The sequence below is a fragment of the Elaeis guineensis genome, chromosome 3 (assembly GCF_000442705.2).
Source record: "Elaeis guineensis isolate ETL-2024a chromosome 3, EG11, whole genome shotgun sequence".
NCBI classification, from domain to species: domain Eukaryota; kingdom Viridiplantae; phylum Streptophyta; class Magnoliopsida; order Arecales; family Arecaceae; genus Elaeis; species Elaeis guineensis.
The window spans coordinates 105,138,925-105,160,368 of NC_025995.2; the positions used below are offsets into that span (position 1 = coordinate 105,138,925).

General features: G+C 39.2%; 3 protein-coding genes across 4 annotated transcripts; 1 reads left to right on the plus strand and 2 right to left on the minus strand.

Annotated features, from left to right (window-relative positions):
- Positions 1-528: 528 nt before the first annotated feature.
- On the plus strand, positions 529-2,629 carry LOC105041222 (uncharacterized). Its single transcript, XM_010918090.4, has 4 exons — positions 529-1,337; positions 1,421-1,694; positions 1,791-1,990; positions 2,241-2,629. The coding sequence occupies exons 1-4, from the start codon at positions 994-996 to the stop codon at positions 2,533-2,535; spliced, it is 1,113 nt and encodes a 370-aa protein (XP_010916392.1). The 5' UTR covers positions 529-993; the 3' UTR covers positions 2,536-2,629.
- Positions 2,630-2,846: 217 nt separating this feature from the next.
- On the minus strand, positions 2,847-8,389 carry LOC105041221 (protein ABA DEFICIENT 4, chloroplastic). Its single transcript, XM_010918089.4, has 6 exons — positions 8,232-8,389; positions 7,836-8,043; positions 3,786-3,886; positions 3,532-3,660; positions 3,358-3,446; positions 2,847-3,158 (listed from the first exon to the last, which is right to left on the minus strand). Exons 1-6 carry the CDS (start codon positions 8,268-8,270, stop codon positions 3,020-3,022), a joined length of 705 nt encoding a protein of 234 aa, XP_010916391.1. The 5' UTR covers positions 8,271-8,389; the 3' UTR covers positions 2,847-3,019.
- A 3,732-nt stretch (positions 8,390-12,121) lies between these two features.
- On the minus strand, positions 12,122-19,721 carry LOC105041220 (uncharacterized). Of its 2 annotated transcripts, XM_010918088.4 has the most exons (10): positions 19,087-19,720; positions 18,844-18,981; positions 16,133-16,321; positions 13,875-14,012; positions 13,645-13,766; positions 13,424-13,556; positions 13,203-13,332; positions 12,979-13,058; positions 12,752-12,886; positions 12,122-12,559 (listed from the first exon to the last, which is right to left on the minus strand). In XM_010918088.4, exons 1-10 carry the CDS (start codon positions 19,567-19,569, stop codon positions 12,335-12,337), a joined length of 1,773 nt encoding a protein of 590 aa, XP_010916390.1. In that variant the 5' UTR covers positions 19,570-19,720; the 3' UTR covers positions 12,122-12,334. The 2 variants fall into 2 exon arrangements, with proteins under 2 accessions (XP_010916390.1, XP_029119241.1); XM_029263408.2 differs by lacking the exon at positions 13,875-14,012 and having other exon boundaries at positions 19,087-19,721.
- Positions 19,722-21,444: the final 1,723 nt, after the last annotated feature.

Here is a 21,444-nt window from a genome sequence, read left to right on the forward strand (position 1 = left end):
CTGAGACATATTATAATATCCTGCGTTAAATTATGATTTTCTGTATATAAGATGTCATAATATAGAATGAGCATTTTTGTTCAACCACTATCCAACACACATTTAATATCTGTAGTTCTATTTTTTTATTTAAAAATTTTGAATAATAAAAATATCTTTGTTCTTTGAAAAAAATTATGACAACCTATAGTATATCATAATATTCTATATCAAAATTATGACTTTTATACGTATAATGTCATAATATGGATATAAGGTGTCATAATTTTTTTAAAAAAATAAAAATATTTTTTTATTTAAAATTTTAAAATTAAAAATTAAAATTATAGATATTAAATGTATGTTGGGAAGTAGTAGTTACATGAATTAATCAGATAAAATGATTTGCTCCATATCACATTTTCTACGCTGCCTACGGGGCACAAAGAATTTCTCCCCGTAACATAATGCCTATATTGCAATTTTCAGAACACAATTTCAAGATTTAAATCCAGAATTAATAATTGTCACCAGTAATTCAACTCCTGTCTCTATTTCCTTTAGATTTGAAGGCCTCACCATCCTATCAACCGCCAAGCACTTCTATATGTTTGTCGACATCACGGAATCAAATACAGATCACGGACATAGATCCGGGTCCCCACCGGCATACCACAACCCTTGATCCAGTTACGTCATCGCTCTGTCTCCACCATCCTTCTATCGCAATGGACATGGATTCAAAGGCACCCGAAGAGAGGTAGAGTTCCACATGAACCATGCCGCAATAGATCTCAAGGATTAATACAACAACCATTATTGAAGGATCCCACGAGAAAGAGATGATTCAATGATGAGGTCGTGTCCGCAGTAGTTACCTCTGCGCAGCCCCAATGTTTGATCTATGGCTTCAGAGACTCTCCGGTTCAAAAGAACTCACCTAGAAATAGAATGGTTCTCATGGCCTGAGGACTCATACATAGAAAGAAGGGAGAAGCGAGAGGGGAGAAGAGCATGAGAAGCATGGCATTGTTTTCTATCCCCTCGTCTCCCCTCATTTCTTCCCCCACTCAAGCCAACCCAAATGGCTCTTTGAGAGCTAAAAGCCCCTCTCTGTCCTTCCCCCACCACCAGCTCCTTCTCCCCTTAAACACCACCAGTACTCTATCCATCAAAGAAGAGCTTTCTCTGAACTCCATACCTTGGGTAGATGACCGACAAGAAGAGCAATCACTCATCGAGCAATGCGTCCTTCGAGACCAAAAGCATCTCAAGGAGCTCAGCAGCTGGGGCATCGGCGGCCTTTGCAGCTACTTCCTTCGAGTTTCCCAGCCCTACCAGCTCCTCGCCGCCATCCGGTCGGTGCCACCTTCGGACCAAACACCATACACTCATCGGGCCCGTAACTGACGCTATTTTAATTTTTTCTAAATTTTTGCAGCTATTGCCGGGCGAGGTCCATTCCCTTCTTGATCGTCGGCAAGGGCTCCAATTGCCTCTTCGACGACCGCGGCTTCGACGGCTTTGTCTTGCTCAACCGGCTTGACCAATTCCAAGCGATCGAGCCCGGCGTCTATCGGGTTGGCAGTGGATACCCATTCAACCGCCTCGGAGTGCGCTGCTCCATCGAGGGGTTCTCGGGCCTCGAGTTCGCCGGTGGCATCCCGGGGACGGTCGGCGGGGCTGTTTTCATGAATGCTGGAGCTGGCGGCCAGGTGAATCATTAATTTGCCATCGGCTTCTACGCTGTTTCCCTTTCTTTTTTATCTATTTTGATCTCGGTTATGTGATCTTTGGGTGGCGTTGTGTAGGAGACTGCAGATGTGATTGATAGCGTGGAGATGGTCACCATGGATGGAGAGATCAGGGTGCTGAGGAGGAGCGACATGGCCTTTGGATATCGGTGGTCAACGTTCCAACAAATGAAGGACCTGGCCGCCATCGTAGCGGTCACGTTTCGGTTGGTGCCGGCCGAGACCACGAGGGAACGGCAAAGGGCCTTCTTGGAGAGGTGAGCCTGATCTTTATGTGGATCCATTTATTTCTGGTTAGCGTACCCTGCTCGTTGAATTGTACTGCATGCATCGTATATAAATAATTCATAGATCAATTATTCAACTAATTTTTCTTATTTCTTTGCAACTTAATCCTCTGCTTCGATTTAAGTCCTCCCCCCTTTTTCTAAAGCACTATTTACGTGGTCTCAGCTAATTATTATTATTGCATGATTGGTTTTAATCGTAATCTGTACAAAAATGCAGGCGAAGGAAGACTCAACCAATTGGGGAACGCAGTGCCGGGTCGGTGTTTCGGAATCCCCTGGGAATAGGAATGTCGGCGGGAGAGCTAATTGAGTTGGCCGGACTCAAAGGGCTCGAGATAGGTGGTGCAAGGGTTTCCAAGGTTCATGCCAATTTCTTCATCAACTTCGATGGATCCACTTCAGCAGATATGCTGGCACTGATTAACCATGTCAAAGAGAGAGTCGATCAAATGTTTGGGATAGAACTCAAAGAGGAAATAAAATATGTACCTCATAGAACTCAAACTATTTAAGTATATTTTTCTTTTTATAAGAAATATTTTTGGAGATAATTAGTGTCCTCCAGCCTTTTTTATATATATTTTGATCCATCTTATTTTGGAGTAAGCTTACACCTCCTCCAGTATCTTTTTCAACGGTGATATCTCTATCATTTTTTTTTAAAAAAAAAGACGAATACCTGTAATATCTATAGCTGAATAAGTTTTTCTCTGAATATCTACATCCAAGTTTTTCTTCCATAAATATTTCCAGATCATAATCACTCACTTGGACTGAAGCAAATTGGTGCACAACTACCAGCGACCGGAAAGCAAGCACTATTGAAGTTTGCTGGTTCAGGTAAATAATTTATTAAAAAAAATCTGGTATTACGAGCTCAAATATTAACCCTACTAGAGTATATGCAGGCATAATTTCAAATGTACATTATTCTTCCAACATAATTGCTGAATTGAGACCCAAAAAAAAAAAAAAATGTTCAGCTAAATTTAAGCCTTAGTGTGACTGATTTGCCCTCTCCGTTAGCATCTTAGTGATGGCATGAGTAGCAATTCCAATCGGGCAGAAAAGAAGACATAAAGAAACTGAATGTCGAGTCTCTACTTTGTTCTTTAAACCATCATGAAATACCTGCCTGTATGACAAAAACGCAGTGTGCATAAGAATTTCTATATCGAGAAAAGAATGGGCTACTCTACATAAAACTGTGAAAATAGGAGATGATGCATCATTCACTTTGTTCAGTGTAGAGACTGAACAGAATTTGAGATTGAGGGGAGCAGTGAAATAGCACAAAAAGGAGAGACCAGATTGAAGAGTAGCAAAATTCAGACCTTGCTGCGAAAAGGTCTACAGCCAGTAAGTGAATCCATGCAGAAGCCAGGGTCATTTCATTTGTAAACATTTTTGCTATGCCAGGTAACTGCAGATAACATGACAGATGTGCCAGGTCAAAGATATACTGCAACGATAAATTCAACACTGTACAGCATAAACTGAATACAAACCTCTGGCAGCAAGTATTTACTTGCAAAAATCAAGCCTACTTTGTCCGGAGTCCACGACAGATAAAGAAGGTATGAATACAGAACTCCAAGAATAACATAAGGAGTGCTGCTCTCCATAGTTCTTTTAGTCTGAGTTTTGGCAATTAAGAAATCCAGTCAATATTCAAATTCAAATAGAACGAGCATATTGAGATGCTCAAACATTGGTCAATTTGAAATCATATTCACTTCATAAATCTACAAATTATACTTACAAGCTTGGCATTAGGTGCCAGAACCATCAGAGTGTAGAATGGAAGAACAGCAGCTGTGCCCCAAGTGAAAGCACTGTTTGCAATTTGTGAACTCATAATCCCTATCATGGTAAATATATTTATTCATCCAGGGGGAAAAGAAGGGTTGATTGGTGCTTAGAAACATGATGTCAAAAAGCAGCAACTCATATAAGGCTAGCCATCTAGTAGTATTAATCTAACTTGCATGATGCAGAATTAAAAAGTGATTCGGCGCATTCTTAATTCAGAAAAATTTTTCAAGACGACGATGTAAAATCAAGGTTTTTTCTTACAAGACTAAATGTAAAACAGAATGTCAGCATCATAAATATGATATAGTATTATGAAAGATAATAGAGAAGAATGTCCTTAAAATACAGCCTTGCTCTCATGCTTCTTAAATTGTGGAGACCATGTAGAACTGTGTGTCATGCAGCAAGCAGCAAAATTCATGGTAAAAAGATCTCGTGTCAACATGGACATAAAACAAGCACCAGAGCCAGATGTTTGCTAAATAGCTTGCTTCCCTTAGTTTCAAAAAAGATGAGACAGAAAGCATCAGTATATTTGACAGTCAATAAGATCCATTTGTTACTGAGCATATAGAACGATAACCATCCAAAAGAGTACATCACCTATTTTATGGCTTATGCTTATGTTTTTGATGTTTTATTTCTATGCTCAGCCTCCTGCATATTAGTCATATCATCGGTTCTATACATAAAAGAGTAAGTATGAAATTGCAAATGCTTGGTTGTATAAGAAGAAATTACATAAACACTGACTTTGCTTTTCAAGGTTCATAGAGTGCAAGCGAAAGATGTCACAGAAACTTCATGAAAGCTTCAAAAAAGCACCATGATGCAGAATTTCCGAGTTATTCATGATCGTGTACTGTGGAACTAAATTTACATTATAGGAAGGTGTCAGCTTATCAAGCTGCTAATGCCTCTTGATAATTGTACCAAGGACCCTTGTTCAAATCTCACCTTCATCACCGTTCGGAGGGCTAGAAGAATTTGGGGATGGCTACACTGTACTGTGCAGCACATTGTCTATGGGCCTCATGCAAACCATCACTCCCACCGCTTCCCCAACACCTACCCACAACACATGCACACAGCCCCTGGGGGAAAAAAGGAACCTGCATTAACATGATGCCATCCTCTCATCTTTATAACCAATTTGGTGGCTGTTTCCATGCAGCCTTTTCCAGAACCTACCAATCTTCTTCTTCACGGTATCATCAAACACATTCCACACCATAGAACTTTGATAAAGTCAATCTCTCAAGTATAAACATGGCATCAGATCTTAACTCAGCAGTTATGCCCACTCATTGCCTGCTCCCATGTAGTGCCAGGAATCACATTTCCGATATTATTCCATCATGCATTGATTATTGCTGTTATCACAGAGCTTAGAGTTCGTTCTGACATTCTTTCATTTGCAAGTGAATATAAGAACTTTGAGTCTCATCTTTACTCACCAGTTGACACCTAAATGTCCTTAAATAAAAAAGCATGGTCGAGAGATCTATTTCCATTACCTCTTTCCACAAAGTTATTTGGACCAAGTTTTGACCTAGATCATTTTCAAAAAAACTGAATTGCTGTACCCCCGATTGGTCATCGATGACCTTCAAACCCCTCCTTAGGCTCTTGATTCCTGCCCTATTTCAGTTGAAGAGATTTTGGACATCACATGTGCCATGCCTTCACTTCTAAGCCTCTCATGACACATTTGTCTTTACAAATTTCTCTTCTAAAAGCCAAATTATTTTGACTAACATGTTCATAAGCTTGACTGAGGTTTCTGCCACTTTCATCCTCAATAGTTTTGGATATTCTTTCCTATTATGAAGATGCCAAGTTAGGTGTTAAACCATTTAACTCTTGTTAAAGCGTTCTTCTCTCACAGCCATTATTTTCTTAATTAGGTGATGTCTTCATATCAACTCTAGCCCATAGTGGACCTGTGGGAGGTTTCATAAAAGTCAGCACATCTATAGATGGGTCATTTCCCTAAACTATCTTTGTCCAGCATTAGACTGTTTTATATGGTCTAGCTTGTGCCTGAGTTACAGAAACGCCAATATAGAAAGTGGCATTTTGCCTGAGTTATAGCAAATTTGGGACTATTATAATAGGCCTAGAACTATTGAATTCACATTTGCTATTTTACTGTGGAATCATTTGGATGAGTCAGATGACATAACCATGCATAACAGTATCAACCGTCAGGTGATACTTAATTCGCAAAAGTATCATCAATAAAAAATAGTCATGCTAAATCATGAAGATCAAACGAAATTTATCTTAAAAAAGAGTGTAAAACAGAAAGTTAATACCTTATAATAAAGAAGAAGAAGAAGAAGAAAAAGCAGATCATAATATAACTACAATGTCCGAAGGGTGGGAAGGATCCAACCTTTTGCAGTGAAGAAGAATATTCCAAATCAGCTGATGACTACATTCAAAAGTACCATATGCCCCAGCCACCCACAGTGCCCGTGCAGGCAAAATTAAAAGAGCCATTAACTCCAAGTTTGTAAACCGAGAGACATGACAATAGTGAACAAAGCTGTTCTGTTAGATATTCATGGCTAAGATTCAGTATGCATGAGTATACGGTATTGCCTAAACAGAACCATCCTGCACACTGTAGTGGCTCAATAAACCAGCACTCAGCAGTCAATCCCCTTCCACCTTTGCCTATACCTCAAGAAGATTAGAACTTAAAAGGAGCCTCGATTTTAAATAATTACAACAACCATGAAGAAATGATCTTTCCTCAAGTATCTGAGTAAAAAATGTTTATGGTTAAGACAGCAAGATGAGATAGTGGATAAAAATTTAAGATGGTATAGGAAAAAAATCAAACTCTATGAGAAAGACCAGAAAAGAAATGCGTGTGTTAGATGAACAGATAAAATGACGTGAAAGACAGAAGCAGGTAAAGAAGCAGAATTAACAGCATTGAAGTGGGGAAGGGAGTCATAAAAATGCTACTACTCAAGCAAAGCCCATCTCATTTAAAATTTTGAGGGGAAAAAAATTCCTCTCAGTTCCAGGAGTATGAAGTATTTAATGCCATGTATATTGACAATGAAAATACTAACAGATATCTTTACAGAACTCATAAATTGCGAAACATGTTTTTCCAAAGTTCATAAAAACATGACAAATTAATCGAATCATGCATATGGAATTTTTAATTGACTTGCAGAGACCCCTAAAAACAATATCACGTACAACCATTATGCATATAACATTTTTAATTGACTTCCACAGACCCCCGAACACAACACGCCATATACAGAGCTTACAATCAGAAATTGGACCCGAGTTACAAATATGACAAAATGAACAAAAAACAAGGTGACCGTCAGGGAAGCTCCATGCGATGGCAGAAATAAAAGATGACAATTCTTGCTCTGACCCAGTAATCAAGATGGATGGAAGCTATAGATATAGGAGGGATCCATTAGTCAGCACAGGAAATATATTGTTTCTTCCTGTAATGATGAGATACTTGAGAGTAAAGGTCAAAATTAAAGGTTTCTGGCGCGAAGAAAAGAAGTCTCAACTCTCAATCTGGAGCTTCATCAATTGAAAAAAGGCTGACACCTTAATATCTTAGCTTCCACTTGATAGAAGATAATGGTAAATTAGAATTCAGAAAAACAGCTCCAATCATCTAAGGCAAGGCTTATTAAGGTTACGGGTACGTCTAAGAACTTGTGATCAAGATACAATTAAGTGGTCGGTCTAATATCAACTAGTCAAAATCTTTTGACATAGCAACCAGAATCAACTGGATTTCCAGCTCAGTCTATCCAAGAGTTGAATTGGGCTGGCAGAAACCAAGATGCTACATAAGCAGTACATCAGCAAAGATTCTCATAGGCAACGGTAACAAGAAAATGATACCCTCTGAATGTCCACAACAACGAACGTAGCCAACCTTCTGCAAGCAAAAAATGATGGGCAGAATGGAAGAAACTAAAGTTGGTAGTCAGAGAATTACAGGAAGCTGATGGACTAAATCGTCTCCTATGGTAGCGGATTCTTGAAACCTTCGGCCGAAGTACAAGTCTTGATCCACTAACATAACTCCACCGAGTTCCAAGCTTGCTTCTCAAGTCCAAAGCCTCCCGTCGGGCAACAAGTCCGGTGCTAGCATATTTAAAACCAGCAACCGATAAATGCGACATAGCTTTCCATGGCTGAGTGGCCTATAAAAAGCAAAGCATCAAGCTAGATTAAGCCAAGAAGAAAGAGTTCCAGTTAGAATCCGACACATAAATAACTTTTTATGCATGAAGAGATCAGAAAGAAAGATCCCAGAGATCCAAAAGAAGAACCCCAAGGGAGAATCCAGAAGAAAGGAAATGGGGGGAGAGAGACTAAGAGGTGAGAGAACCTGAGGAGAGAAGGCGGGGTTGCTGGAGAAGAGAGACATTTGATATGGGGAACAGCAGAGAGTCCAGATAAGAGGCCACCGCCACCAGAATGAGGGGTCTCACCATCTTATGGGCCTGCCCTTCTTTAAAATAAAACACGGACAGACAAGAAGCAGGGAAGGGGGGGGGGGGGGGGGGGGCGGCAATGGTCGTAGCTCCACTGTTCCTGACACATCTCGGAGGAGGGGGAGGTGGGCGTGCACTAAGAGGAACCGACAATGGCCCCCTTCGAAAAATTATTCGTTTCATGCGTACTGACTACACGCGCCACGATATATTTAATTCTTTTTCCCTCCTTCCAACTCATAAATTGCTAATAATTTTTTCCCTTCTCCAGGCAGCACTCTTGGAAACCCCAGTCCCCGGTTAACACGTAGCCTTTCTTTAGCAACCGTAAAACTTTGACACGTTGTGAACCTGATGACGGATGCGTGTTTAGAAATGGATTGCCCATATAGAATTTCTCCATAGAGAGATTTTTTGTGGGTGTACCAAATTTTTATTTTTATATTTTTATAATATGAGTGCAGAATTATTCATTTCAAAAACATAATGAGGAAAAGCAACGAACAAGCCACCATACTTTAGCATCATTTGCCCTTTAAAAATTGATTTACATCTCCTCTATGATACGAGGATGATATACAAAAAGTAATATGAAAAATAACACACCTATGTGTCAGCCTGTATGGTATGCTGGCATCCGGTTGGCAAGTAAATAACATCCGAAACCTCTGCTTCAGGGAAATTAAAAAAAAAATAAAAAATAAATTATATTTTTGGTCTCTGAAATATATCAAATTTTTTTTAAATAATTCATAAACTATACAAAAAATATATATATAGTTTAATCTCTAAGCTCTCTAAACTGGTTTAATTTTACTTGAGGTGTAATTTCGATGATTTTCTCTCATTGAAAGTCCAATATGACAACCTTAGATATTTATGTAAAGTACCATTTACTCGCATGGCTCAACCGACGCTGACATAACTTAAAATATTTTGAGTCATGATATATTCTTCAAATCTGCAGACAAGATCTAAAATCCTAATTTTATCTTCTTTTCCAAATCTCTCATCTTCCATTATCTCCTTTTTCATCCTTCAAAATCTCAATAGAAAAAAAAAAAAAAAAAAATCTTCTTTCTTCCATGGGCCTGCTCATCCCCATCACAATTCTTTTTTCTTTATCGCACAACTCCATATCACTAAACTTTTTCCACCCACTATTTCTCTAGAAATCTCATCTTCTATCTCTCTTCCTCTCATCCCAAAATCTCAATAAAAAAAAAATAATAATAAGAAATCTTTTTCCCTCCATGGCCCCATCCTCCTCCTTCCTTACAATTTTTTCTTTTTTATTTCTCATCACTCCATCTTTCTGAATACCCTCCATCCACCCCCTTCTCAAACTCTCATCTCCTATCTTTCTTTTTCTCATTCCAAAACCCCAATAAAAAATAAAGAAAAAAAAAATCCTTCCCTCCATGACCCCATCCTCCTCCTTTACTTAGTTTTTTTTTTAAAAAAAATTTGATACTTATATAAAACTAAGAAATCCAAATAATATTTTTTGCTAGTCTTTTTGGATGAAATCTTGAATTGTTTTAAATAATATCAGAGCCGATTCAATTCATAATATGTGTGGACTAGAAGATACTATAGTATGGGTTCAATAAAATTGATCATGAGCCCATGGTGTTTATAAATGCATGCGTAAATTAAATAGAGGAATATGTCGGGATCTGTATCGACTTGTATTTACTCTCGTATTGATAATTATGGAGAAGATCTTGAGTATTTATATAGCTTCGATAATGTAGCCGAAGGACCGAAGGATGAATGTTGTTGCCTTAACTAGCCAATCCAAGCACATTGGTTGGACCCACCAATTACTTCGAAAGCCATCATGCCACGACTCTAAGATCGGTGAAACTTTTACTACCTCATCTTCAAGCTTTACTTGGATACCGACCGTATCCCATTGAAACATTCCGGATGGTAATCCAGGTACTTAACCAACCACTCCAAACGCACTTACGTTTGGAACCATCATTCCTATTCAGGCAAATCAACCGACTCTCGACTCCGACTTTACATTGGCCGAATGAACATATTACACCGATTTATAATCGATTGACTGACCGACAGTCGACTATTATCGACCAACAACAAACGACTTAATCAATCTCCGACCGAAGATCATCGGCATATCAGAATTACCAACCGATGGTCATTCAGATTTCTACCGACTTACCTCTACCAACATATCAGTATTACCGACATATAATCAGCTTATCTGCTCAACATACCCTAATCATTATGAACGGTTATTGACTACGTATTAAGGTCATTAATGAGAATAAATAGTCCACTAACTCCACGATTATGGTCCGATAATCTAATGCCATAAAAAGTGGGACCACGTGCTTGACAATTACATCAGAATCATCTACAAAAGGAGAGGTAAACGAGCAGCACAGATAAGACAATTCTGGGCCAAGACTCTGCCACTTTCAACATTTTTAGTTGTTCACCAATCCCCTCTCTGACTTAAGAATCGGAGGATCTTTGTCCGATACAACTCTAGTCTGTAAAGATTTTTGTCTTGCAAATGCTCCCCATCGGTGATAAAGAGTTGGCCGCAATAGTTCCTAATGTAGATGTTGCGAGTCCAATTCCCCGTGAGCCACGTTATGGGATCGCGAGAACACCTTTTATGACCCAGCACAAATAGCGTGATTAGGCACAATCGAAGTGACATTGTGGGGTGCGATTTATGGGCCAGTTCACCAACTCCACTTACTTGGGCACTAGACCAAGGTAAGGTCTATTTCAGCGTCCAGTAATGTCCACCCTAGCTTGTCATCGGGCGAGCAGAACCGAATTAGCTGAGTGTGTGATATAGCTGATTCAACCCACGGTCCCAAGGGACAGGAGGAGGAATTGGTGTAGCGTGCACTGAGGAAAAGTCAGCTCTTTAAAAGTTAACAACATCATCAGCTCAGGAATTCAAAAGACTCAAGGTGGACTAAGGATAATGGATCAGAGCTTTCATAGCGGCTGCACTACCACTCCAATTCCCAACAGTAACCCAACACCAAAATTTGAAGTCACCAAATTTTTACCTGAAACGCAAAACCAGGCGAAGATCCAATGCATGTCAGATGACAAATGATTGCCCACAGAAAATTTCCATGCCTGCAAATCCAAATTTGCAGGCACCAAATTTTTTCCTGAGACGCTGCATATATTATGTATGGTTCATCATGCCTTGTTAGAAGGTGAAATTAAACCTTATTTCTACCGGACCTCAATAGCGGCCTATTCCCATGTTACATGACCCGGCGATTCGCACCCGTTGTAGAAGAACTGGGTTCAGGCGTAAAATTGATGCCCGCGAGTTAAATATGGCGAAGTTTCATGAACCTTTGTGACCTATTACTTACCATGTCCCTTGAGGCAAAACAGGCCAGCGCTACAGACTCAAAATCGAACGGCACTCCCACTGATTGCATTAGCAAATTTGACAGTCAAGGGCAACAAGCCTGCGCACTCCTGGAATTGATCTCCATGTGATTAACCCGTAAACCTGCCAATGATCACTACTAACGAACAATGAAATTCCAACAGAGATCACAAAAACAGCAGCATTTAACTCATTAGAATGACTAGGAAAAAGCTCCTTTGCATCGTCCAAGAAATGAATATTGGGCCACTACATCAGGTAACAAAAAGGCACAGAACTAGGAACGTATCAAAGAATTCATGAGGCCAGCAGCAGCAATTAAAATAATTAAAAAAAAAAAAAAAACTCTTCATCCTTCGCTGCAAAAGGAGACAAAAAAAATAGTCCTAAAAGAAAATTCATAACTACCTGAAACTCTGTTCACTCTCTCAACAACTTTAAGATTACTCATAACAGTACTTCCTCAGAACATTTTTCCAAGGATGAAAAGGAAAAGGAAATGATCACTGTTGATTTTGGAGCTGATTTCCTGCTCTGTTTCTCTGACTGGTGGACAAATTAGGTTAACTAGGCATTATGTTATGTTCAGAAAGACTAGAAGGAACCAAATGTCGCATGGATCTTATTCCAGTCCCAGGAGTCCATGTTTGGAGACACAGCAAAGCCAACTGCAACTGCAAGCAAGAGCACACAAACACCACCTTTTAAGCAGCCAAAGCCCCGTGTTAACCTTCCCAAGATCACCTTGCAGTACTTGTCCGCATCTTTGATGGACGCTTGCTTGCTGGAATCCACAACCCCAGCTAGTGCTTCCTCATTCTGTATGACAAAGCAGAAGTGCCTCTAACAAATTGAGCGAGCATTGAAACATCTGATGCCAACTAATATCAAAATGGCAGCATATTTGCAATTCATGTTGAAAAAGTTAAAACACTGATTCAAGTTTCACGACAATGAAGGTCTAGCATTCAACTGCCCATCCATAAATAAAGTATCAATAAAGTTGTTTACCTTAGCCCTTAGGTGCTTCAGCATCTCCCGCAGAGCATCAGGAGGAGAGAGTTTTGTTGAGTAAACCTTCCACTCACTGGACAATTTTCGTAGAACAGCAACACTTGCACCCACATTCTCCAGGTGAAGTTTTTCCTGATACCATTATTTCAACACCAGATTAAGCAAGGGTTAGAACAAGCCAATATTATTGAAAGAAAGTTCAAAAATGGAATAGAATCACTGACCCACTGCTTGTAACAGTCGGCATTTTGAATCAAACACCAGATAAAAATATCAGTAGCTTCTCTGGTTAGTTCTGGATTGTCTGCAAAGAATGTATGATTTTAACAACAATCATTATTGATATTGAGCTTATATAAATTGATTCTTTACAGGTCAAAAATATAGACATAAAACATGATATGAGAACATGTCTACAATATTTTTACAATAATACCAATTCCCATACTTTCTTGCATAGCTTTGACAGCAGCAGGCAAAAGCTGTTGCGCTGCTTGTTTTGTAGCTTTAGTCCCAGGAGAACCTGCAAGAGCCAGCTCCTTGAGAGTAGGATATACCGCCTCAAACCTCTCCGTAGCCTGCAAAAGTTACATGTTGATTAAAAATGCCCAACTCCAACTGTGTGGAACCAAGAAGATGGCAAAGCTTTCATGAAAAAGAAAAACGCGCCTTGACTCGAGCACTGGGAGAAGGAAATGTAGCTCGCATCAGCAAATCAAGTGCAACAGGGGGTATTAGACGTTCCCCCTTTCTGACAGCACCATTCAATAGGATAGGTCGCGCTTTTGGCCCTGACAAAAATCTGCGAACAAAATGCAAAAGAAGCTAGCATTCCAAACACATGAAGATGCCAGATACGTCACTAGAACTATATTTTTCCTGAGGCTAACCTTTCGACCAACTGCAAAAGTAAGTCCCTAGATTGTGGGTTCCCACTTGGTTTTCCACAAATCAGAGGCAACAGGTAGTGTGCCCATAAATACATCCCTATGACAAGATCTCCCTGAGAAGCCTGTTGAAACAAGGGAAAAAAAAAATCTTACCAGTTTATATGACAGCAGATAATGATGACAGCATGTTTCCTTCAGTCAAACAAGGGAAAAGGCAATCAACATGTTACCTGAGCAATTGCCCAAACTATAACTGGAAGTTTATCTTGTCCTTGATATTTGGGGTTCTCTCTTAGTCTTGATAAAAAGTTTATCAGTATGTCAGGCTTTCGCCTTATTGTCATCGCTAGAACAACAAATATTGCTACCTGCAGTTGGTAGTGTTATGTATAATGATATTAATAATATATTCTAAATAGTTTTTCATCAGCAATTTTTCCACAATAAATAAGTTGGGTTTATTTTTTATGGACATCAAAAAAACCAAAATATTTCATGTCATAACTCTATGAAGAAAAATTTATGGAAACTCATGTCCAAAGCTCAGTTCAAAAAACTCTGTGACTGCAATTACAGATTAAATTATTCTTGTCAAAAACTATCCAATGGATATATTCTTTCTCAGTATGTACAAGCATGCATGTAAGATCTTCCTTAACTGTTAACAGTATGAACAAAACCACACCCAAAACTTTAAATCATATGTCAGTCTGTAGACATGCTATTAAGTTTTTGAACACCCAACTTATTTATAGCTGAGTAATTAAACTCTAAGGCACACTTAGTCAAGTATGCTAGAATGACATGAGAACTACACTTGCTGTAACCCTAGTAATCAAGCCATATCCCAACAATTTGGCACACAGAGGTCAGAAACAATGTTACAGTAATAATAAAGTACATAAAATATGGTATAGTCTCCATAAGCCATGAGCCATGGGACTAATCCTTCATGCATCCCCCAACCCCCAAAAAAAGACAAAAGTTTAAAAACACACGCACACATAAAACACAGAAAAAAATTTGCTTTGCTGATCAAAGTTTTCATAATTTCTTTAATAAAATTTAAATTTATAAAAATTTGACATGAGTAGCAATTTGAAAGCATACTGAATGCTAAATTGGACTTCATAACCCAAGATACAAATTTAAAAAATAAAAAATAAAAAAAGCCCTGCCTTGCGATGCAAATTTTATGATATGATCATATATTGTATGTGTGTGTTGTGTATATATGTGTTTATATACATACAAAAAAAATTGCTTTCTGTGGATGACAGTTGAAGCATATTGAGCACTAAGTTGAACTCACTTTCATAGCCTCTTTCAGTAGATCAACTAATTACCTCATAGATGCAGTGATGGAAAATAAGAATGATTTCCATGGTGTTTCTTAAGCAAACCTCAGATGGACGAAAGATGTGTCCAGAATATGAAGGGCTTGTCAAAAAGGAGGAAAGGAAAGGAGGTTCACATCCACGGACAAGAATATACATGTATAAGAATCACTCAAAAACAAACAAGCCCATCTCATTTCTTATTGAGACATGTAAAAGAAAGAGTTCATTGCTTAATAAAGAAGAGTTTAATAAAGGGAGAAGAATCAAAGAATTGTTACATGAAACAAAGAAAAGTTCAAAATAGATAAAGAAAAGAAAACAGACAGGAAAGAAAACGAATATGGGAAAATAGAAAAATAGCTTTCAGGCAAATATATGTTCCATAAATATTCTCAAGAAGAAAGACAAGAAGGATGCTAATTGGTCAGTGTCCACTTTAGGATGCTACATGTAGCACTCTGTTTCCTCAGTTTAATTGGTCCATGTTTTAGCATTTAGAAATATATTTTTCATGCGTAACATTTTTTTTTGTCGAACTTATCTCTTCAACTAACAGTAACACCATGTCGGTTTAAATAGAACTAAGATAAGGAGTTCGGAATTTGTCCTTAATGCCCGCTTCTTCTTTTTATTTACCTACATATATGAGCTAATAATAATGTTAGAAAAAAATCTGTCTTCTGTATACAAATCAAATTCATATCCTGCGTGATTGTGTGTATCAGATAAACGTTTTTCAAGCCTATTGTCAACTGTCAAGATGGCCCTGAGTGCTCAAACATTGTTCACTGTTGCAATATATAGGGAAATAAAAGACATACAAAAAATTGGAAAAGTTTCAAAGCAACCTGCATAAAAATATCAAGAGTGAAAATTAGGTAATTTTTATCATTAAAAAAAAGTAGAAAATTTCTGAATAAGCCATTCAGCATATTGGACAAATTAAAATTGATTTCACATTCTCAGCTGGTTATCTTCATCCCACGTATTGTTTCCTATCATCAAAAAGCAAAAAAAAAAGAACTTATGTATATAGTTTAAGCTGCTCCTGTCTTTGCATCAGTCCTAAATTTACTAAACCTTATTTAGCTCTTTGGGTCATGCTATCAGCACATTTCATAAAGCTGGAAGTTGTGTTGAATGTTCACCTGAGCCTTTGCTGGAGACAATTGAACAGATTTTTTTGAGCCTTTAGCAGCCGCTTGTTGACTTGCCAGATCAGCAAGGATGGCATCCAGACACCAGAAAACAAAATCACCAAGCGCATCGGTGGATTTCTGAGCAATCCAATCAACTGATGCCTTATAAACAGATTCAGATATATGGCAAAGAGGAATCTGTTCCATATAAATGAAGGTGATCAGATTTCTGATTTTAAACTGAAGAAGCAGATTGAAAGCAAAAAATTCTTATGCATCCAACAATCTCCTTCATAGAGCTGATATAGTTTTAAGATCTTAACAAATATAACCTGAAAAGGTGAATGACGACATTATGAAACAGTAATCTGGAGCAGGTTAACATATTTCAGACAAATATATGAAGGTAGAACCAAAAGAACAAAATGCTAATGAAGATATAAACTTGGTGAAAGAGAAGGCATGTAAGTAACTCTTAAACTGAGAGATGAACAATGTTGCTCTACATCAAGTGTAAAATATCAGGTAAACACAATTAGAGTAAGATGTTTGCAAGTCTGTTGCCAAAAACCAACATTGAAAACCAGCAGCAAGCAAAAAGGCTCCCACAGTGATCAAACCACCAACAGCTTACAAGATCAAAACAATACGAGTTAAAATTAAGCTGTTGTCTTTTTCTGTCCATTTAAATATGGAGGCAGAGGAAGGGAAAATATGCAGCTTGATCTTGTGCTACAGAAATGGATGCAAAAAGCCCCGAATGACGGAACAAAAAAATACAAATTCACAGAAATTAACTAAGTGGAAAGGAGAACATGTAGCTAGAGTGTTAGGAAGTCAGTCATCAGACCATAGATAACAATTCTTTGTCAGGTCATGATTACATTCACAAAATTATCAAATGAGCAGAAACAGGTAGGATTTGATTTGGCCCCAATTTTGATTTATTAGACCATGAAAAAAAAAAATTGTAGAAATATGCTGTAAGGCAAATCTTTGCTGCATAACTGCACACTAAAATACCCATGCACAGCCACCCATCTGACATTCATTGGCACACCAGGATTTATGCACAAGGTAACACGTGCACAGAGACTTTTGCTCTTGACCATGCTAGTAAGCAGTTGATAAACATCCATGCACAGCATTTCCTTGCACAGTCATGAACCCAAATCCGGTTCATATGCAGTGTGCATTAGCTTCCTCCAGCTCTTCCAAAAGCTTCACTTGCTTTCACTTCTTGATTCTTGAAACATAATTTACTTGAACATGCACTTCATCTAATATAAGCTTCAATTTTCTCTTAAGCTAACTTGTCGGCAAATGTTCCGCAATTACCTCCATAAAGATTTATTTCGTATTATGTCAAATCACATGCTCATATCAATGATACCTAATTTCATTCATCTGTTAGATGTGTAACTTGACCTGAGCATTTCCTTAGCCTTCATGATGCTTTCAAAGGCCTTATATGCATACACATGTAAATATAGATAAACATATAGAGGAAATCTTAGAGAAGATAAGAAAAAAAATAAACTAAAAAACTATATCTCCTTCTGCTAAAGTCCCTTGAGCAGCCTAGGTATCATCTTAGGTCATATTCTTTTGGATTCTGTTGTCAATAAAGGTTTTTATCAGTTATTATTATTTGGCAAGACTCCGTGTGCCCATCTCTCTCCCCCCTCCCTCTCTCTTTCTCTCCTTCTCTAGGTCTTCCTCCATCTCCCCCTCCCTCTCCATCACCCTAGTTCATTATGCCCCAACTTGGTAGGCTACATACTGATACTGTACCAAACCGCTCACTGGCAGGTACAAGCAGCAGTGCCAGTTTGGTGGACCTTGATTGAAACAATTGGAAGTTTCCTAAAAGTCAGTCTATATAAAACTATCTTTTAAGTGAGAAAAAACAATACATAGCCAAATAGCCCCTTAACACATAAGAGTTCTTATCTTCATGTCCTTGAAGAAAAAAATATGTATTAGGCAAGAATTTAAACCTCCAAAGATGGTGAATTAAAAACATAAGAATCATACAGATCAAAAATGTCCGCCAATGATTTAGTTGACAGTTGTGAGCAAGATCCAAATGTATGCACCAAATTGATGCACGTAAGAGGAAATTCTCCTAATAAATCCATGTTACTTTTCTTTTAAAGAAGGCACTGAAATATTTCTTGCTCGATTGCTCCATATGGGCTTTGAGTTCCATCATTTGGAGCAGATCTACCAACTCCTGTCTATAATAACCTGGATCACACTAGATGCACATCATGTGATATATTGTCATACATTAATTCATGTTCTTAGCCAGAGACGTCTGCAGACGTGTTATAATTCAGGAACCACAAATCCAAATTGGAATATGCAAGTTGAAAATAATAACTACAGTATATTTTTCATCAAAAAAAAAATATTGTATATTCAAGAAATATAAAGATCAACTATGTCAATGGAACAAAACCACTTAGAAGCAATCTATCATAAGTGAAATCTCGGTTTCTCAGAAATACAAAGATCAAATATAAGTGAAACCTTTTCAAATCAACTATTCTTGATGCGTGCCTTCTTCAAGGTAATCATCTGTGGACCCAAATTAAGGCATGAATAGTATTTCATTAAAATAACGAAAGACTACAACCCAGAATCTTCTCAAAATAATAATAATAATAATAATTTCTGATAAAAAATTCAAGCCACACGAAGAAGAGCGAACGCACATCAATGATCTTGGAAACAGGGGACTCCTTGAACATTTTGGTCCATGGGAATTGCGATCCGCTGACAGGGGAAAAGGATCGCGCAAAGTAATCGGCGAACCGCATCAGCTGAATATCCTGTTGAGATTCATAGGAAACCTGCCAAAAAAGACGGGGGAGGGGAAACATTTATTTCCAAGATTCGATCTTTATAGCAATAAACAGAGAATTCAGTCCCAAAACCGAATCAGATCAAATTCTCACCGACACGTCGACCAGAAATGCGCCAAGATCCGCGGCGTCGATCTTGGCGGCGGCCTCCTGGACCGTGACCTTCGGCTTCTTAGGTTTCTTCAGCTTCACCTTCTTGGCCGCCTCCCCGTTCTCCTGTCCCCCGTGGGGGGCCTCCGCGCCGCTATCATCGTCGTCATCGTCGGACGCCGCCACGGCGGCGGTCCTCGATCTGGGAACCCCAGCGCCGGCCTCGGCGGCCGCCGCCGCCGCCGCCTCGAGAGCCCGGCGGCGCTCCTGCGCCTTCTGCTCGACGGAGGCGAAGACGTGGGGGCGATCGCCGGCGAGTGGAAGGCCGTTGGGGCGGTGGCGCTCGGGATCGGCAGCGTTCTGCGGGCGCCGCTGGCGCTTGGCGTAGGTAACCTTCTGCCAGCCGTGGTCGGCGTCCTTCGCCGAAGCGGTGGCGGCGGACGAGGAGGACTCATCCATGAGGAACGTACCAAAAGTGTCCTCCATGGGGAGGTGTGGGTGTTCTTGATTGGGGTTTTGACGGAGAAGAGTTAGAGAAAAGAGGGAGAGAGAAAGCTAAGGGCGGACGTTGGGGGGTTGCTGTTTATCCTTATATAGGAGCAGGCAGAGAGAGAGGAGGAAGGCTCCCCCTTCGGACGGGTGTTCTAATCCGGATTGTCTCCTAAAATGGCCACTTTTGGGAGACATACTTACTTTTAATCCATTTATAATGTGTATTAATTTTTTTATTTATCTTTATTCTTTTTCCTCCGTATTTTTTTTAAACTGTAACAAAGAAAAAAAAAATACGATGTTAAAAAAAAAAAAATGATGAAAGCACAACAGCTCTAACCGAACTTTCCCCCTCTCATGCGGTCATGGATCAAATGAAAAGTGAAGTAGCTTTACAAAAGCTCCACAAAAGGATTGAAAAATAAATATTAAATGAATATTAAAAAAAATGTTAAATAACTTTCATGTTTATTAGAAATATGTCTTTGGGTCAATGATAATAACAGGACAGTCACCATATTTTTAGTTATCTTTTCTTTAGAATATTCCCAAAAATAATTTTTTTTTTATTTAACATGATATTCTGAATAGAAATGTAATGTTCTAATTAGCATAATTAATTTATAAATAAATATTATATCTATAATATATAATTTAATTTAAAAAATAGTTGAAGCATACATTTGATTCTCAAAATTCTTCTATATCACTGTGTAAGCCAAATATATGCCCAATTTATTTCTTATTCGCACTTGGGATACTAAACCCTAGATCAATGTCCAGAAACATGATTATAAGATCACACATAAAAATTCTAATTGATATATGTCGCAGGCTCGATCCGGAAAAAAAAGTTCAAAAATAATTATAATTTTTAATATTTTGGATGAAAAAATAATTAATTAATCAAGTTAATTTTCTTATCTTGAAAGCACAAATGAAATAATGGAGAAGTATTTTGATATAATCATCAAAAGCGGCAAGTAATTCCACACCCAATTCAACAGTAAACTATGTTGCTCGATTGACACGTGAATCTATTTCTAAAGTAAATAGATCAGTACGATATTTGAAAGTAGCATTATATATAAATGAAAAATCCTTATATGCTATTATTTATGATAAGAGGCAATATAGATCTAACATATCGCCGAAACTGTTGACATATCTGTTGCGGCCAATCGCCTCGTCGCCCGATCGCCGGGGAGCGTGCACCTGCAAAAGGAAATCCGCACTGACCGGAGACGGCTCCGGTCGGGGACCCTCCGACGGTCAAGTCAGAGAGGTGACTGGGCAACAGTGAAATGCAGACAGAGAGCTCTGAGAAAGAGAGAGTGAGGGGGAGGAGCGAGCCTGCGTACGTGGGGAAGACGGACGGATCGATCCCTTGCACTGTTGCCTTCCCCGGTTTATATAGTGGAGCGCGGTATGGCGCCGTCATTAATGGCGCGGACAAGTGAGGAACTGTCAACTCACCGTGGGCCGCCAGAGCCGCCGTGGAAACGTCATGTCGCCGTGCAGCCGTCTAATCACCAGGGTTGACCCGGCTCTCGGTGGGACAATGCCCCTAGGTAACTGTGCCGCATGTCCGTGTCAGAGCTGACAACGTCTGGTGGCTGTACGGCGGTTGGAGGAGCCGACCGACCCAAAGTCGGTAGCCAGATAAGTGGTGTCGGGCCCCTCCATTGGTCGGCGAGTGAGTCGGCCATCAGACTTCCTGGTCGGTCGGCCAGTCGGAGTCGTCCGTCGGGGTCGGCCAGCCGGTCGGTCGGCCGTCGGAGTCGTCCGTCGGGGTCGGCCAGTCGGAGTCGTCCGTCGGGGTCGGCCAGTCGGAGTCGTCCGTCGGGGTCGGCCAGTCGGTCGGTCGGC

What these genes read in the sequence shown, in the direction of transcription:
- LOC105041221 (XM_010918089.4), bottom strand. Translation starts at nt 8,270, where the DNA reads ATGTCTCTCTTCTCCAGCAACCCCGCCTTCTCTCCTCAG. An exon ending in ACCCCGCCTTCTCTCCTCAG is followed by an intron (nt 8,044 to 8,231) that starts GTTCTCTCACCT and finishes TGCTTTTTATAG; the next exon opens with GCCACTCAGCCATGGAAAGC. An exon ending in GTAAATACTTGCTGCCAGAG is followed by an intron (nt 3,447 to 3,531) that starts GTTTGTATTCAG and finishes TGTTATCTGCAG; the next exon opens with TTACCTGGCATAGCAAAAAT.
- LOC105041220 (XM_010918088.4), bottom strand. Translation starts at nt 19,569, where the DNA reads ATGGAGGACACTTTTGGTACGTTCCTCATGGATGAGTCCTCCTCGTCC. An exon ending in TGTCTCCAGCAAAGGCTCAG is followed by an intron (nt 14,013 to 16,132) that starts GTGAACATTCAA and finishes TACCAACTGCAG; the next exon opens with GTAGCAATATTTGTTGTTCT. An exon ending in TGTCAAAGCTATGCAAGAAA is followed by an intron (nt 13,059 to 13,202) that starts GTATGGGAATTG and finishes CATTCTTTGCAG; the next exon opens with ACAATCCAGAACTAACCAGA.
- LOC105041222 (XM_010918090.4), top strand. Translation starts at nt 994, where the DNA reads ATGAGAAGCATGGCATTGTTTTCTATCCCCTCGTCTCCCCTCATTTCT. An exon ending in CAGCTCCTCGCCGCCATCCG is followed by an intron (nt 1,338 to 1,420) that starts GTCGGTGCCACC and finishes AAATTTTTGCAG; the next exon opens with CTATTGCCGGGCGAGGTCCA. An exon ending in CAAAGGGCCTTCTTGGAGAG is followed by an intron (nt 1,991 to 2,240) that starts GTGAGCCTGATC and finishes ACAAAAATGCAG; the next exon opens with GCGAAGGAAGACTCAACCAA.